The sequence below is a fragment of the Canis lupus genome, chromosome 11 (genome assembly GCF_003254725.2).
Source record: "Canis lupus dingo isolate Sandy chromosome 11, ASM325472v2, whole genome shotgun sequence".
Taxonomy (NCBI): domain Eukaryota; kingdom Metazoa; phylum Chordata; class Mammalia; order Carnivora; family Canidae; genus Canis; species Canis lupus.
In genome coordinates, this window is record NC_064253.1 from 57806345 (window position 1) to 57820509 (window position 14165).

Here is a 14165-nt window from a genome sequence, read left to right on the forward strand (position 1 = left end):
CTAACCCAAGCACTCAGGTTCCAGAGCTAGTGCTCCAAGCACTGTATTAAATAATTAGTGGAAAGCAAGTAAAAGAACAAACTCAAAAACAGGCAAAGGTCTTTGGCAGAAAGGTCACAAATCATTACCGTGCAGTTCCATTACTCTTTCTTCCCATCTGACCTTTATTGTCAGCTAACTCCAATGCATAAATTTGGGACATGTATTCATTTATCTTAACACTTTCTTTTTTTCCAGAGCACATGATATGTCTTTGTGTCTCTGGTGTATGGTATTTAATATGACGAAAGACTTTCCACATGCTTCTGAATTCTGAATAGTTTCCGTTTGCTGAGCTGAGTCCTCAGGAAAAGGTTTCAAACTCAAAGTGGAGCCACTGGCTCACATGTGCCTCACCTTTGCCTTTGAAGCCTAAATAAGGGGTGCCTGGGTGGCTCAATGGTTGAGTGTCTGCCTTTGGCTAAGGTTGTGATCCCCTGGTCCCCTGGTCCTGGGATCATAGTTCCACATTAGGCTCCCCTCAGGGAGCCTGCTTCTCCCTCTGCCTATGTCTCTGCTCCGCCCCCCACCCTGTCTTTCATGAATAAATAACTAAAATCTTAAAAAGAATATTGAAGCCTAAATAAATGCAGAATGGTGAAGTTGGGAGGGGTGAGCAGTACTCACAAGGAGTTGGTGGGGTATCAGTACTATATAAAGTTAAGGTAGATTCAACATGAAGAAATTAATGGACTCTGTCTTCCCTCCTAAGTTCCCAAAGCCATTTAAGCACTTGGGAAACTATCTGCAGATACCAGGGTCCTTTCATGAACTCCATCAATATATGAATTAGATACTTATTTCAAATTTAACCTCATGAGTTACATACTAGGTAATACATCATCAATAACATCACTGTTATTACACAGGTGATACAGATACATATATATAAAACATTCCTGTAAACTAAAAGGGTAAGAATTGTTTGTAAATTTCATGACATTTTAATGCATATAATGTCTAATTAATTAGTAAGTCCACATTTTTATAAGTTCAAGAAACATAAATGTTGTCAAAGCATATAATATTTTTAAAAATTTCCTTGAGAGAAATATTCCCTAAAAATTTATGAGATTAACATTTTTTTTTTTAAAGATTTTGCTTATTCATGAGAGGCACAGAGAGAGAGAGAGAGATGTAGAGACACAGGCAGAGGGAGAAGCAGGCTCCATGGAGGAAGCCCAATGTGGGACTCAATCCTGGGTCTCCAGGACCAGGCCCTGGGCTGCAGGCAGGCGCTAAACTACTGAGCCACCCGGGCTGCCCGAGATTAACATATTTTAAAAAAGCAGTGATCAAGACTTTTACTAGTATCCCTATTACATTGTTGTTTGTGACTTTTAAGTATCCTCTCTTTGTGCTTTACCAAGTTGTTGTCAGGCTGTGAACTTGTTGGGAGGGGTAGTACTGAATTAAAATTTCTGATTTGCACCTTACCCAGAATAAACCACCAGTGGGTTTTATTTATTTATTTATTTTAAGAATAAACCAACAAGGAGGAGAATGTTTCCTATTCAAGTCTGTAGTCTTTCTGTTCTCTTGCAGAAAGTTCTTTCATGCGCCATTTTGTGCTTATCCCCTTTGAAAACAATGTGGTGTGTGGAGATGATGGGAACTGTAAGATACTAAGTCTCCGGAGCACAGATGGAAATGTAAACAGGAAACCAGTGGGGAGTTAATTGTGTGGCATCTGGCACTGGGGTCTAGCAGAGGCAAACAAGCCATCTCACCACTGTTTTTTGACAAGATAGGGTTGCCCCCTGAAGACAAAGGTGGAGAGTGGAGTCCCTCATTCTTATGCCCGCTACAAATGATTCATTGTTAGTAGCTGCTAAAGGCAGAAGGGACCTCAGTTACCCAGTGTATCTAGGACAGAAAAAAAAAGTAACATTCCTTTCATATCCCCAGATGCCACAAAAATGGGAATTTTTCCATCGTTACATCAAAATGGGGTTCTATGATAAATGTTCTATTGGTTTTCTTGCTTTTTCTTTCATTCTTTTGTTCTTTAGATTGTGCTGCCTCAGATTGTAGTTTTAATAGAAGACAACTACCACTAAATCTCTCTCTTCCTGAGTTCTATCCCTGGTTCAGGTGGAGGTCACTTTGCCTGGAGAAAAGATTGATTTCTCTTAGGAGAAGGCTCAAAGAAACATCAGCTCTTACATTCTCATTTATCACAAAAACAAAGACTGAAGTAAAAATTTTGCTGATATGTTTAGAGGAGACAGAGACCAACTGTAGCTGGGAGATTGGAATCAGAATAGTTTTGATACACTAGTTAACATACGGAAAAGCAGGGTTTTCTGGAATAGGAGTTGGGCACCCTCATGGGATTGTTTCAAGTCAAAGTGTTTTCTGACAAGTGAGCATGGCTGTCTTGAGAGCCAGCATGTACTGTCAGAGAAGGGAAGCTGGGAATTGGGAGATGTGAAATTTGCTGGTTCAAACTATCAGCTCCATATATCAACTGTTGTCCAGAATGAAAGGAGCAACTGACAAAGCAATCCTTCTCTGGTCCTGAAGTTTGATTGATTGGTTGATGAAGTTGGGAGTAAAAATTTGCTACCTGCGGGGAGAAAGGCAAACCTGAGGTCCCAAACAAGGTTTTATTTAGGATTCTTAAAGGTTATTAAGGTATAGAAGGAGATTTCTTTTTCTATTGTTTTCCCATCTAGTGGAAAAACATTTATTTAGAAACCATTGATATTTGGATTCTAATTCCAATATTATCATTTAATTGTGATTATGAAAAAAGTAATGTAATGTCCCTGAGCTTTCTTGTGGATAAAATGAGTAGATTGGATTAGATCGTCATTGAGGTCCTTCCAGTTGTAGAATGCAATCATCCTAGCTTTTGCGACAGATTCATTGTAGGAATTAGAAAATAAAGATTAAATTAAAATTGGACTCCCCGTTTGTTACACTGCACCACCACTCTCAGGTATTTGAAGCAACATCATTTGGGTAACAATGTTTGTTGTTTTTTTAACAATTGGGTAAATAAATTTTTGTGGAGTAGGTGAAAAATAAATTCCTAACTCCAGCAACTTAATAGCTAAATACTTATGAGTTGAAAATGAAAACAAGGCAAGATGAGTAGCTTTTTGCCTCTGACTTTGGCATTTATGACTTGCTAGGTTGGCAAACCGAGCACATCCTGAGTCAAAGTGAATCAAGAGTGACTGGCTAATACCTTCTATAGCAAATGGCTTCCCCACGGTTAGAAGTTTGCAGTCAGCGTCTATTGACACTTCATAATCCAGAAGGGCTTTGTCCATGATGAAGGCATCTAGTTTCTCTGGATCATTCCTATATTTAAGACCAAGAGAATAAAAGAGAAAAATGATTCATTAATAGACAGAAAGTTTGACAGCTGGCTTTTGTTTAGGGGACAGAAACCTGGAAAGGACAGCACAAGTTAGGTAGCTGCTGACTCAGCCTTGTTGACATCTCACTGACCCATAGAGAACAGACCAGAGGAAACAGACACTTTTCTAAGAGTGCATGACATCTCTCCAATGGGTTTATCTACCATTTCCTTTTATTACTTCTAAAGCCAACAATAAAGCCAAAGTGACTGAATTGAATGGGAAGGCTCAGTTCTCTTACATTAACTGAGTGACTGGATTGTTCTCCACACACTGTATCACTCATAATGACTGTGAGGTGGGGGGTATTATCTCATTTTAGTAGATGAGGAAATTGAGGCTCAGAGAGTCAAAGTAACTGGATCCAGGTTACATAGCTAGTAAGTATTGGAGCCAGGTGGTCTCATTAATCAGTGTGTGGAGATTTTTATTTCTTTCTGTCAAAATCACTATCATATTCTTCAGCAATCAGGCATCATTTCACATTTAGGAATACATATTAAGGAAATACAAATATGAGATCCAGGATTCCTGGGGAAAGAGAGCTAAGGTCTCTTTAAAGTCCATCGCTAGCATCCATTAACTGAAAGCGGAAGCACAGGTAATAGTAACGGGTCTTAGTGATCTACTTTATTAATACATCTCTAAAGATCCATGTTTCACTCCTATCTTAGGAAGTGATTCAGGCAGGGATCATTTAAAGTAGGTGTTCCTGGACTGTATCAGTGAATAAGACGTGGACTGGGCTCAAGATACCAACAGATGACTTGTGCATTCTTCATGTGTTCTCCTCATTTCTTAAATGTAGGCACAGAAATGGTCCAGAGATAGGTATGTCTCAGCACCGGTTGAGCTCCCAATTACAAAGGAGGTAAGGAAGAAGGAATTTTAAAAGAAACTCTTTAAGGTATATGCAATGACTCTTGTTTTCAGCTACTTCAAATCATTTTTGGACAGCTGTAGGACATATAGCCATTTAAGAAAGGCTTTCCGACTCTCAAGGCTATCCAAACATCTTGGCAAAGAGAACAACTCTTTTTCTATTCTATCTGGACTCAGTCGTTCCTCAATTAGAGCCAAAAATGAGTCTATTGGAATTCGAAGTGGAGTAGCCTCAAACTCAGAATAGAACACGGCTAGGGCCCATCAAAAATCTAAAAAAGAAAGACACCCTTAGCCACCTCTAAGGTTCATCAGTGGGAAGGAAGTACATATTTATCTGGATGGCTTTGTTGGGGCCATACATGGACACAGAGTAAATAGGCCAACTTCCTTCTAGATGCCAATGACCCTTGCTTCCTCTTTCTACTCTTTGAGGAAGTGAAACAGTCTATTCAAAAATGTGTTCTTTTTTCCAGGGGTATTGGATTTAAGTCATGAGACTTGTCTTTAACTTTAACCAAAATAAAAAACATCTCCCAGCTCCACAGCTGTGGGAAGCTTCAGAAAGGGTTGAGAATGTGAATTGTCTCCTAGGAGCCGATGATGAGGAACCTTAATGGAATCTTGGCAATAAAATAAAAATCAAGCTGAAAGATGTTTCTCCAATAAAGGTTTTACTGCCACAGTAACAAAATGTACCTTGGGAGCTACACAGCAACTAGTTACCATTTACCAATACTCTGCAAATATTTGAGGTAGCAATAACAATAGAAAAAATTGGGGTTCAGTTTTTCTAAGCAGTAATTACTGAGGTCCAGTCTCAGTGGTATCCTTAAATAATTACTCTTGATTTTGGATTGCAAAGTGAAGTTAGTTATGACAAGTCTCTATTGCATAGGAAGGTGAGAAGCAATTAGCTCACAGACTCCCTTGGGGCCCTGCACCGGTGAGGAAGTGGCTGGGTATGATTCAGGTATAAGCAGCTTCTAGATGGCTGAATCATCCTTACAGTTGGCAGGGCCTCCAATTTTTTCTCCCATTATAGAATCATGCTCTGTCTTTTTGAGAACTCTTTTAATAACACATATACCACAAAATAATGCACATATCACAATAATACACATATCATTGGCAATCATAGAGGTGTGTTCTTCAAGTCAGGGCTCTGGGATGTCAAAGGGGGTAATATGAGGACTGTGGTTTCTTGGAGTGGTGGCTAAGAGCATAGGCAGTGACTGGGCCAAACATGGAGAAAGAAGCCCAAAGATAAGAAGTCAGAGGGCATTAATGTTAAGTTCTGCCTATATTCCAAAGTCACTTCCATTAGCAAGTCACCTAGAGAGCTTGTTAAAATGCAGTTTCTGGGATGGGGCCTGACAGTCTGCATTTCTCACAAATTCCCAAGTGCTAACAGGAGCATGAATTCTGCTGGAACATGGACTATTCTTTGAACATCAAGGACCTACTTTTCTGTTACAGTTTCTAGACTAACCTGAAGCAGTGATTGGATTCTAGACAAGTGGTTTTAGTCCTGACTCTGGCTATATTACCATATTATCGTGGGCAAGTTGCTTCCTTAAGGTCTGGGCTTCTTCATCTCTGACTGCTTTTCTCATGATTTCATCTCTCCAGGCTAACGCAGGGCCAACTCTGAGTATTGGGGCCTTCTCAGGTGAAGTCTCCAGAAAAAAAATGAATACCCTGAGAGGAGTGGAACTGGGGACAGCCACAGTGTGGCTCATCTAACTCTTTTTATACTGCTAAAAGAGTCCAGTCTGACAGTGATTACTATCTAGCTGGGAGCCACTGCCATCTCCCTGACATCTTATTCTCTCTCTCAGGCATGAATTTGCCTGAAGGAGAGAATACAGAGGAGGGGCTGGAAGGCAAAGGAGCACTCAACTCTGTGTTAGAGAGGGACTCTAACATTTTAATGTTCCTGAAAAACTGAAAGTGCCATTTCATGGTGTTTAAACATCCTACATAACACTGCAAATCTGAGAGCACAAACAAGGCTTCCTCTCTAGACTCTATAAAAGTCCATAAGGAGTTTTAGGGTCCTGTCACCAGAGCTCTTGAGAAACATATAGCTCTCATGTCTTGTGCAATTATTTATTTGTTTCCCTTCTTTATTAAAAGAGAATTTGAGGTGGCAAGTCCTTCTGTTCATTGGGAAGATTATTGTGGTTGACCATAGATAAACCAGTTTTCTGGGGCTGCATGATTTTAGGGGTTGGAAGCTTGAATTTATGTCACGGTCCTGAGGCTACCAGGCACAAGGGAGAGGGCTGCTCACCCTCATGCTGTGGTGCTTATCAGGACCCATTCATTCCCTTTTCCCAGACAGATGAGATGAGCAGATCCATAACTGCACCACCCTTCTTTGCATTCAGCTTCACTGAATTACAGGCTCTGATAATCTGCCATGGCAATGTGATTGCTCTTGATTGCTTCTCATAAATTCTGATGAGAAGGATGCAGGCATGGGAATCACTGCCTTTTATCTTATTTCCTTTCTACAGGAAATCTCTAAGATAAATTCCATTTCCTTGTGGCAAGAGGAGACAGTCCATGGGCTTAGAGATTCACTGTGAAGGAAAGGGTTGCTTTGGGACACTTTATCCTCTGGCCACATTCCCTGAGTGTTTGATCATTTCAGCACCATTGTTTTCTCAAGTGATGCCAAGCCAACATTTACTTCCCCCACCATCTGCTACACTAATGACCCCACTGGCACTTTGAGCAAAGCTACTGCCAACTGGGGCCTATGCAGGTAACTAGTAATTTAGGTCACATAATTAAATGCACACTATTCCACACTGCCTTCTCAGTCTCACAATGTGAGGGAATACTGAACACACAGTGGGTATATTTAGCTGTCATTAAAACAACAACAACAACAACAAATACTATATATGTATCAGTAGCTAAGATATTTCTTTTGGTGAGAACTTTCTGGATCCAAGAGGTTGACACTCACTTCAGATACTCCACTCCGTCAGGGGTGGCTGGAACATTGTACCTTCTCATATACTCATGCATCTCTGGGAAGCTTTGCCTCACATAATCTTCAGCACTGCTCTCCCGGACAGTTCCAAAGCGGAAGCCTTGAGAGGGATGATGTAGCTATGAGGGCGAAAGAAATGTCTTTAATATAAATTATTCTTAGGATTGTTTTCAAAAATTTCATCTTTCATCATTCTTTGGAATCAAATAGTGATTTAGAATTTTTCAAACACACAGCATCATAAACATGTACATAGAAATGTGCGGATATGGACATACTCTTTCATATCCGAGCTTTCATGTAAGTAATTGTTCCATCTTCAGAAGCAAATGTATGGAAACAACAAACAGAAAACATTAAATGGTTTTCTGCTGTATACTGAGAACCTATCAGAATTCATTAGACATTTTATAAATAGGCATGCAGAACCAGCCTCATTATTATAAATTACATATCAGAGAAAGGATAAAGGTAATAAAAGTTGTGCTTCTTCTTGGTTAGAACTACACATAGACCAAGTTAAAACCTTGCATCCTGAGACTGAAATATACCTGACCCAAAGTAGTAAATACAGCTTTTTTATGTTTACCCATTTTTTGCTATAGTTTAAGTTTGTTGAATTTATTTTTGGAATAATTAGGAAATTCTCTTTCCTTTAGGATAACTGTATTTTCCAGTGCTGAATCATGTTACATATTTGCTCAAATGGAATGGGATGTAAAATAGTTAGGAGTCAAGAGGAGAAGGGTAGCAGGGACAGACCCTCTAATATGGTTATCCAGGGTGCAGGACCTTCACAGTGAAGAGAAGTAGCACACCTAGAGCTCTGTAGAAGCTTTCGGTCACCAAGGATAAAAAAGATATAGCACACACAACATTATTATTCATGAAAGTTGTATAGAAGTGTAAATGTAGCATCTAGACTTAATATTCTAATATAAGAATGAACTGGGATTGGGCCATGTTATAAAGATAGTTGAATATCCTGTAGTCAGGAGTATTTTAGAGAGGATACTTCTCCACAATTGTCACATTAGGTTTCCTGAACTTTTTTCTTCTGCTTCATGTTAACATATTTGGTATCCTTGCTTCTGACCTGAAGTCTTGGGACAGGAATCCATGGATGGGCTTTGTGAAGTTTATGAATCTCCTGAAATTGTAGGCAGCATCTTATGTAACTATGTTTATAATTTTCTTCTATGAAACCCCAAAAGGTTAAGAACTCACTGAATATGTAACAACTTATATTTAAGATGAATTAGTTTTGTCATGTGCCAAAAATCTAACAATATGGCAATAAATTAACAAATAATAAATTACATGGCACATGCTTATAGACTATTATGCAATGTCTAAATCATTTTTAAGCATATATAATAAAACAAGGCAAATGTTCATATGACAAATGGAGAAAAATCTCTTGTACAGTATGATCAAATAAAATATCTATATAGCTACTTTAAATGTTATGATCTCCAACATGTCTATGTCTCTCTCTCTCTCTCTCTCTCTCTCTCTCTCTCACACACACACACACACACACACACACCCCTTGGGAAAAAAATGTATCAAGATATTAACAATGGTTGTCCCACTGGTGGTGAAATGACAGTTTGCTTATTTATAGATTTACAGAAACATACCTCATGTTTATAAATAGAAAACAAACTTTATTTTATGATCAGCAGAATAAATTCCTCACTAATTTATTCAACATTTATTGAGGCCTACTTTGTACAACTTGCAAAGTTACTGGGACCACAGAGGTAACTATGCAATCACTGCCACATAGGAACTCACCACCTGGTTGTTCATGATATATTTTGGAGATCCCCTGTTGAATAGGTGATTAGGTATATCTTTGTGTTTAATGTAATTGCTCCATACACGGAACAAATTCTTATGTTCTGTGTCAGCATAACCTTAATGAGGCATCAACAATAATAACAGCCAACTTTTACTAAATATTTATTATGTGCCAGACATAGAATTTAGTGCTTTACATGCATTATCTTGTTTATTCCTCATAACAGCTTTATGAAGAGGGCACTATTATTATTTCCTTTTTTAAATATTAGTGGACTGAAGCTCAGAGAAGTAAAGTAACTGGTGTAAGATCACACAGAAATAGGAGGAACTGAATTTGAACCCATGTCTATCTGATTCCAAAGCTCATCTCATTATCAACCACATTGCCCCACCTTGCAGCTCATGGCAGCAACTGGAGAGAAGATGCTTATTAGAATAAACTCACTAGTCTTTTAAAATATTCTCCTTATGCCTTAGATCCCCCTTTGCATTCTCATAGGGGCAAACTGCAGACCCGTGCCTAGAGCAAGGCAAATCTAACAACACTGTCTGCCTAATACCTACTCATTTTTAAGGCCTAGATCAAGACTTTGTCTTTGAAATCTTTGGTCTTATCTAGCTTTACCCTCCTGTCTAGAACAGAAACAAAAACAATTAACTGCTTATTTATCTGTGCTGGTACAGCACCTTGCAGATACATAATATGGGGTCTAGCTATTTATTTAATCGTATTTAACACTTCTCATGCATCACTTCTTTCAATCCTCCCAAGAAACCTATGAAGTATTTCTATTATCTTCTTTTTATAGATGAAGAAACTAAAGATCAGAAAGTTTGTCATTTCCTCAAAGTCATAGAGCTAGTAAGTGTTGGATCTGGGATTTGAACCAAGGCAGTCTGATCGAAAATAGTAAGCTTTTGAACACTGTGAACACTGCTTCTGATACTATGTCATACTGACTCTTGGTGTGGTCATTACAAAACTTACTATTTATGTGTCTCACAGTGTCTCCCATTAGATATGTTTAATTCTCACAATAATCCTGCAAGATAGATATTTTCATGTTTTACAGATTCAGACACTGAGGTTTGGGTAGTTAAAGCGACAAATCAGCAGATTCAGGCTCATATTCCAGTGCAGAACTAGTCTTTTGTGTTTCTTCTTTTCCATGCCTTTCAGTTGCCTTTTGCTCATAGGCTTCCACATCTCCCTTCAGCTCTAATGTTTGTGAGGGGAACAGTTTTGAGGTTTTGAGGAGGGAAAGTTCCTTCAACACTAACACAGATAACCAGACTCCAATGGGAGGAAGTCTTTTATTAGTCTGACAGGGACCTCATTCTACCTTGGAGATGTTTTACAAACACTGCCACCTCTTCGGTCCGAGCCACCATCATTTCTGCCCTCTGCACACTTCCTCTCTTCCTTTCTAGTCCAGTCAGAGCAATCTTAGAGCCCAAAGCTGATCATTCCCCCACTTTTTTAAACACCTATCCGAGGCTCCCCCTTGGCCTTGGGATAAATATGACCTCCTCATGGGAACTCCAAGATTCAGTAAGACCTTGCTCTACTATCTTCTCTCCAGCCTCATCTCCTCACTCTCCTTTTGGTCCTCTAGCTTTAGCCAGTTCTCTCAGTTCTTCCAACGTATACTTTTTGCTTGATTAGAGTTCTTGCCCATAGTCATCACTCTGTCTAGAACGCTTTTTCTCCTTAACCTTACCTTTTCTTTGTGTAGATAACTTTTAAATATTGCTTTCCCAGAGAAGGTTTCACTGACCCCTAGATGAGATTAGGCCACCTGATACACTGTCTCATTACACCCTGCCATAGTATTGATAAAACTTGGAATTATTTGTGCAATGTCTACTTTTCCTGTTGGCTTATAAGTTCCATGAAGGCAAGGCCCATGCCTATCTCATTTGAGTGGTCATAACTCATTAACAAATGTTAGCTACTATCACTAATATCACCATCATTATCATCATGCAACAAATACACTGCTTAGCACACAGTTGATGCCTGATAAATATTGGTTATTTTTAACAAAATTCCCTTGGGTTAGACACATTACAAACTTGATACTTTTGTCCTACTTCATGTTGTCTTTCTTTCCCCTTAAAAGTTAGTTTTTCCCTTTAATTCTTAATTCTTTTGAAATGATATATTCTTTTTTATTTTCGTGTGTGAGATTCTAGTGGAAGAATACAATGGCCTACTCAGGCAATCACAGAATAATGGAATCAGAAAAGGGATCTTAGAAACAATTGATGCAACCCAATGGATGAGCATAGTCCATCCTGTGTATCCACATGGTATGTAATTCAAGCAGCCAGGGATGTCAGAAAGCCTGCATCAAGGGGGCAGGATAAAAGTATACAAAGAGCTAAAGCAGTTGTGCTGCATTACAACCATCACCAGAAAGTCCCAGGGAGAAAAACAAAATTTCTTTAAAGTTTCAGCTAAATATTTCACCAGCTCTTCTAGTTTTTTATATTTGTTTCAACCTCTTCAGGCCTTGGGGAAATATCTAAGGTTAAACTATCTATTTGTATGTGAACTGTTCAGTATTAATGGAATATTGAACTCTACCCAGAGCACCTGCATAGAGAATAATCAGATATGCATTTTGCAGAAAGCAGAGAAGTGGCTCAAAACAAAACAGAAGCAAACTCAAGGAATGATCAAGGGTCTATGTCCAAGGAGATATGATGCTTTAGATTAAAAAACAGTCTTAATGTTGGTTATTTTTATTCAAGGTCCACATTCATATTTATCTGAGATTGTATTCTAATAAGTGGAATGTAGTCACTAGCCTTGGTTTAATGTTCTTTGGAACTGGGTGGAAAGGGCCATTGTTAACCTGCCCAGTGGAATGGAATGCAGTAGTTATTGGGACCATGGCTTCTCCCCATGCCATTATTTTATTCACTTAAAACCTGTGGACTCTAGAATATTCTTAATTGGTCTCAGAGTTCAGAAAGGGCTTTAAAAGGTCTCAGAGTTCATCTACCATAATCATCCACTGGTTTCTGAATCCTTTATAGCAGGCCATACCAGCTGGAGTTTCTTTAAGATGTAGATTCTGATTCATTAAGGCTAGGTTGGCGCCTGACAGTCTACATTTCTGATAAGCTCCCAGATGATGCTGACACTTGGTTCATGGACCAGACTTTGAGTAGCAAGGCTTATTTATAACATCACTATTAAGGGCTTGTTAAATTCCTGCTTGAATGTCTTCAGAGAAAAGGAAGTCACTCCTCTTAAAGCCTATCTTCTGTATAGGAAGGATGACTCTATGCCCCACCTAATCAAACTACCCACCTGAATCTATAATAATAATGAAGTAATAGTGAACATTTTTTATGTATTAACTATATGTTAATACATTTAAATCTGATAAGATTGTTAAATTTATTATTTATTATTATATATGAGATTAAGATTCAAGGGGATTTAGCACATTGTATAAGACCAGCAGAAAGCGATAAAGATTTGAATCTGACTCTGTATGATTTGAAGGCCTCACCCTATCTAACGCCCTCACCCTACCTAGCACTATTTTCTGCCTTTATAGACTTGCGTTATTGTCCAAATTTTAACATTAAATAACACATACCTGTCTATGCTACAATTTCAAAACCATTTTGGTTCTTACAGCTTTGGCTATATAATTTATATTGCACTCTAGGACACTTCTCCAACAGGGGTCACTATTGATTATCACAGAGGGACAACAGGAACACTAAGACTGTTCCCAGCAAAAGGGATGTGTATTCACCTAGTTATTACTCGTGCTCTGAACATTGGAATACAGAAAAATTAGGCTGCAAACAACATTCTTGAGCCCCGCTCAGTCTTTCTCTCATGTGAATTACTGAATACATTTTATGTTGTAATTCTTTTTTTTCATGTTATTCTTATTTTCTTCTACAAAATTTAGGCTCTCCATTTTATTTAAGCATTTTATTTCCTCTCTTCATTTTTTGCCTGAAGCCCTCCATGTTAGGTCAGGTAATCTCTAGTCAACAACATTCTTTGGCATCATGTTTGATTTCTATAAGCTTTAGTCCCAATGCTTCTGACAACTTGAATCATTGCATCAAATCCCTTGTATAGTCTAGAGGTTAGCAAACTATGCCGTATGGGCCAATTCTGGCCTCCCACTTGCTTTTGTAAATCAAGGTTTATTGGAACACAGCCATGGCAATTCATTTACATATATGTACTACATATACTCTTGTACTACAACAGAAGAGTTGAGTAAGTGTGAAAGAAACTATATGGTTTCAGAAAGCCTAAAATATTACTATCTGGCCCACATAGAAAATGTCTGCCAGCCCATGGTATGGCAATATTGACCTATTTCATGGATTCTCATATTTGAAATTTTACTCTCTATTCTAAAAACCCATCCATCACTTAAGGGATGCCATCTTCGCAGGTGAATGAACAGAGGTAGATGTGATAAATCTCAGCAGGATTCCTGGCACTGCACAGATTTTGGCTTTAGCATTATGCACATCTCTCACATCTAGCTAAGTGGAGTATCAGTATTCCAACAGGGGGTCCCAACTACTACAGTCCTTTGTTTCTTTTTAGAGTCAGTAATAGAAAAACTGGTCACAAAATTTCAAAACAAAGCATTAGTATGATGCTTGGGTTAATTTGGAATTAAATTTTAAATCCAAGGCCAGGTGCTACTGGGGTGGTCCCCAAAGGACTGAAGTTGGGAGAACTGGCCAGGGACACATCTATTCACTCTAGCTGAACTTTTCCCTTCATTTCATTCTCTACTTTGCCACTTTCCCCCATTGCTCATCCTGGAGATGTAGACTTTGTGTATTTGTCATCTCATCAAAACTGGAGTTATTAATGATTCCTATAGTATTTCTTTCATTATTTTAATAATGGTAATAGCTAAACCTTACTGGATCTTTCCTTTATTCTAGGCACTGTGCCAAGATCTTAAATTTATCACCTCATTTAATCCTTACAGCATCCTTTTAGGGTACATACAATCATCATCCCCATTTTAAAGACGGGGGAACTGAATCTT

The 14165-nt window shown here is 38.5% G+C and overlaps 1 protein-coding gene across 2 annotated transcripts in view; it reads right to left on the reverse strand.

The window, feature by feature from the left end:
* GRIN3A (glutamate ionotropic receptor NMDA type subunit 3A) overlaps window positions 1-14165 on the reverse strand; it is a 150285-nt gene that overhangs the window by 45524 nt on the left and 90596 nt on the right. For both annotated transcript variants that reach the window (XM_025432653.3, XM_025432654.3), the window contains exons 4-5: window positions 7273-7418; window positions 3236-3351 (exon numbers count right to left, since the gene is read on the reverse strand). In XM_025432653.3, coding sequence (XP_025288438.3) covers window positions 3236-3351; window positions 7273-7418 — 262 coding nt within the window. The remainder of the gene's footprint in view (window positions 1-3235; window positions 3352-7272; window positions 7419-14165) is intronic.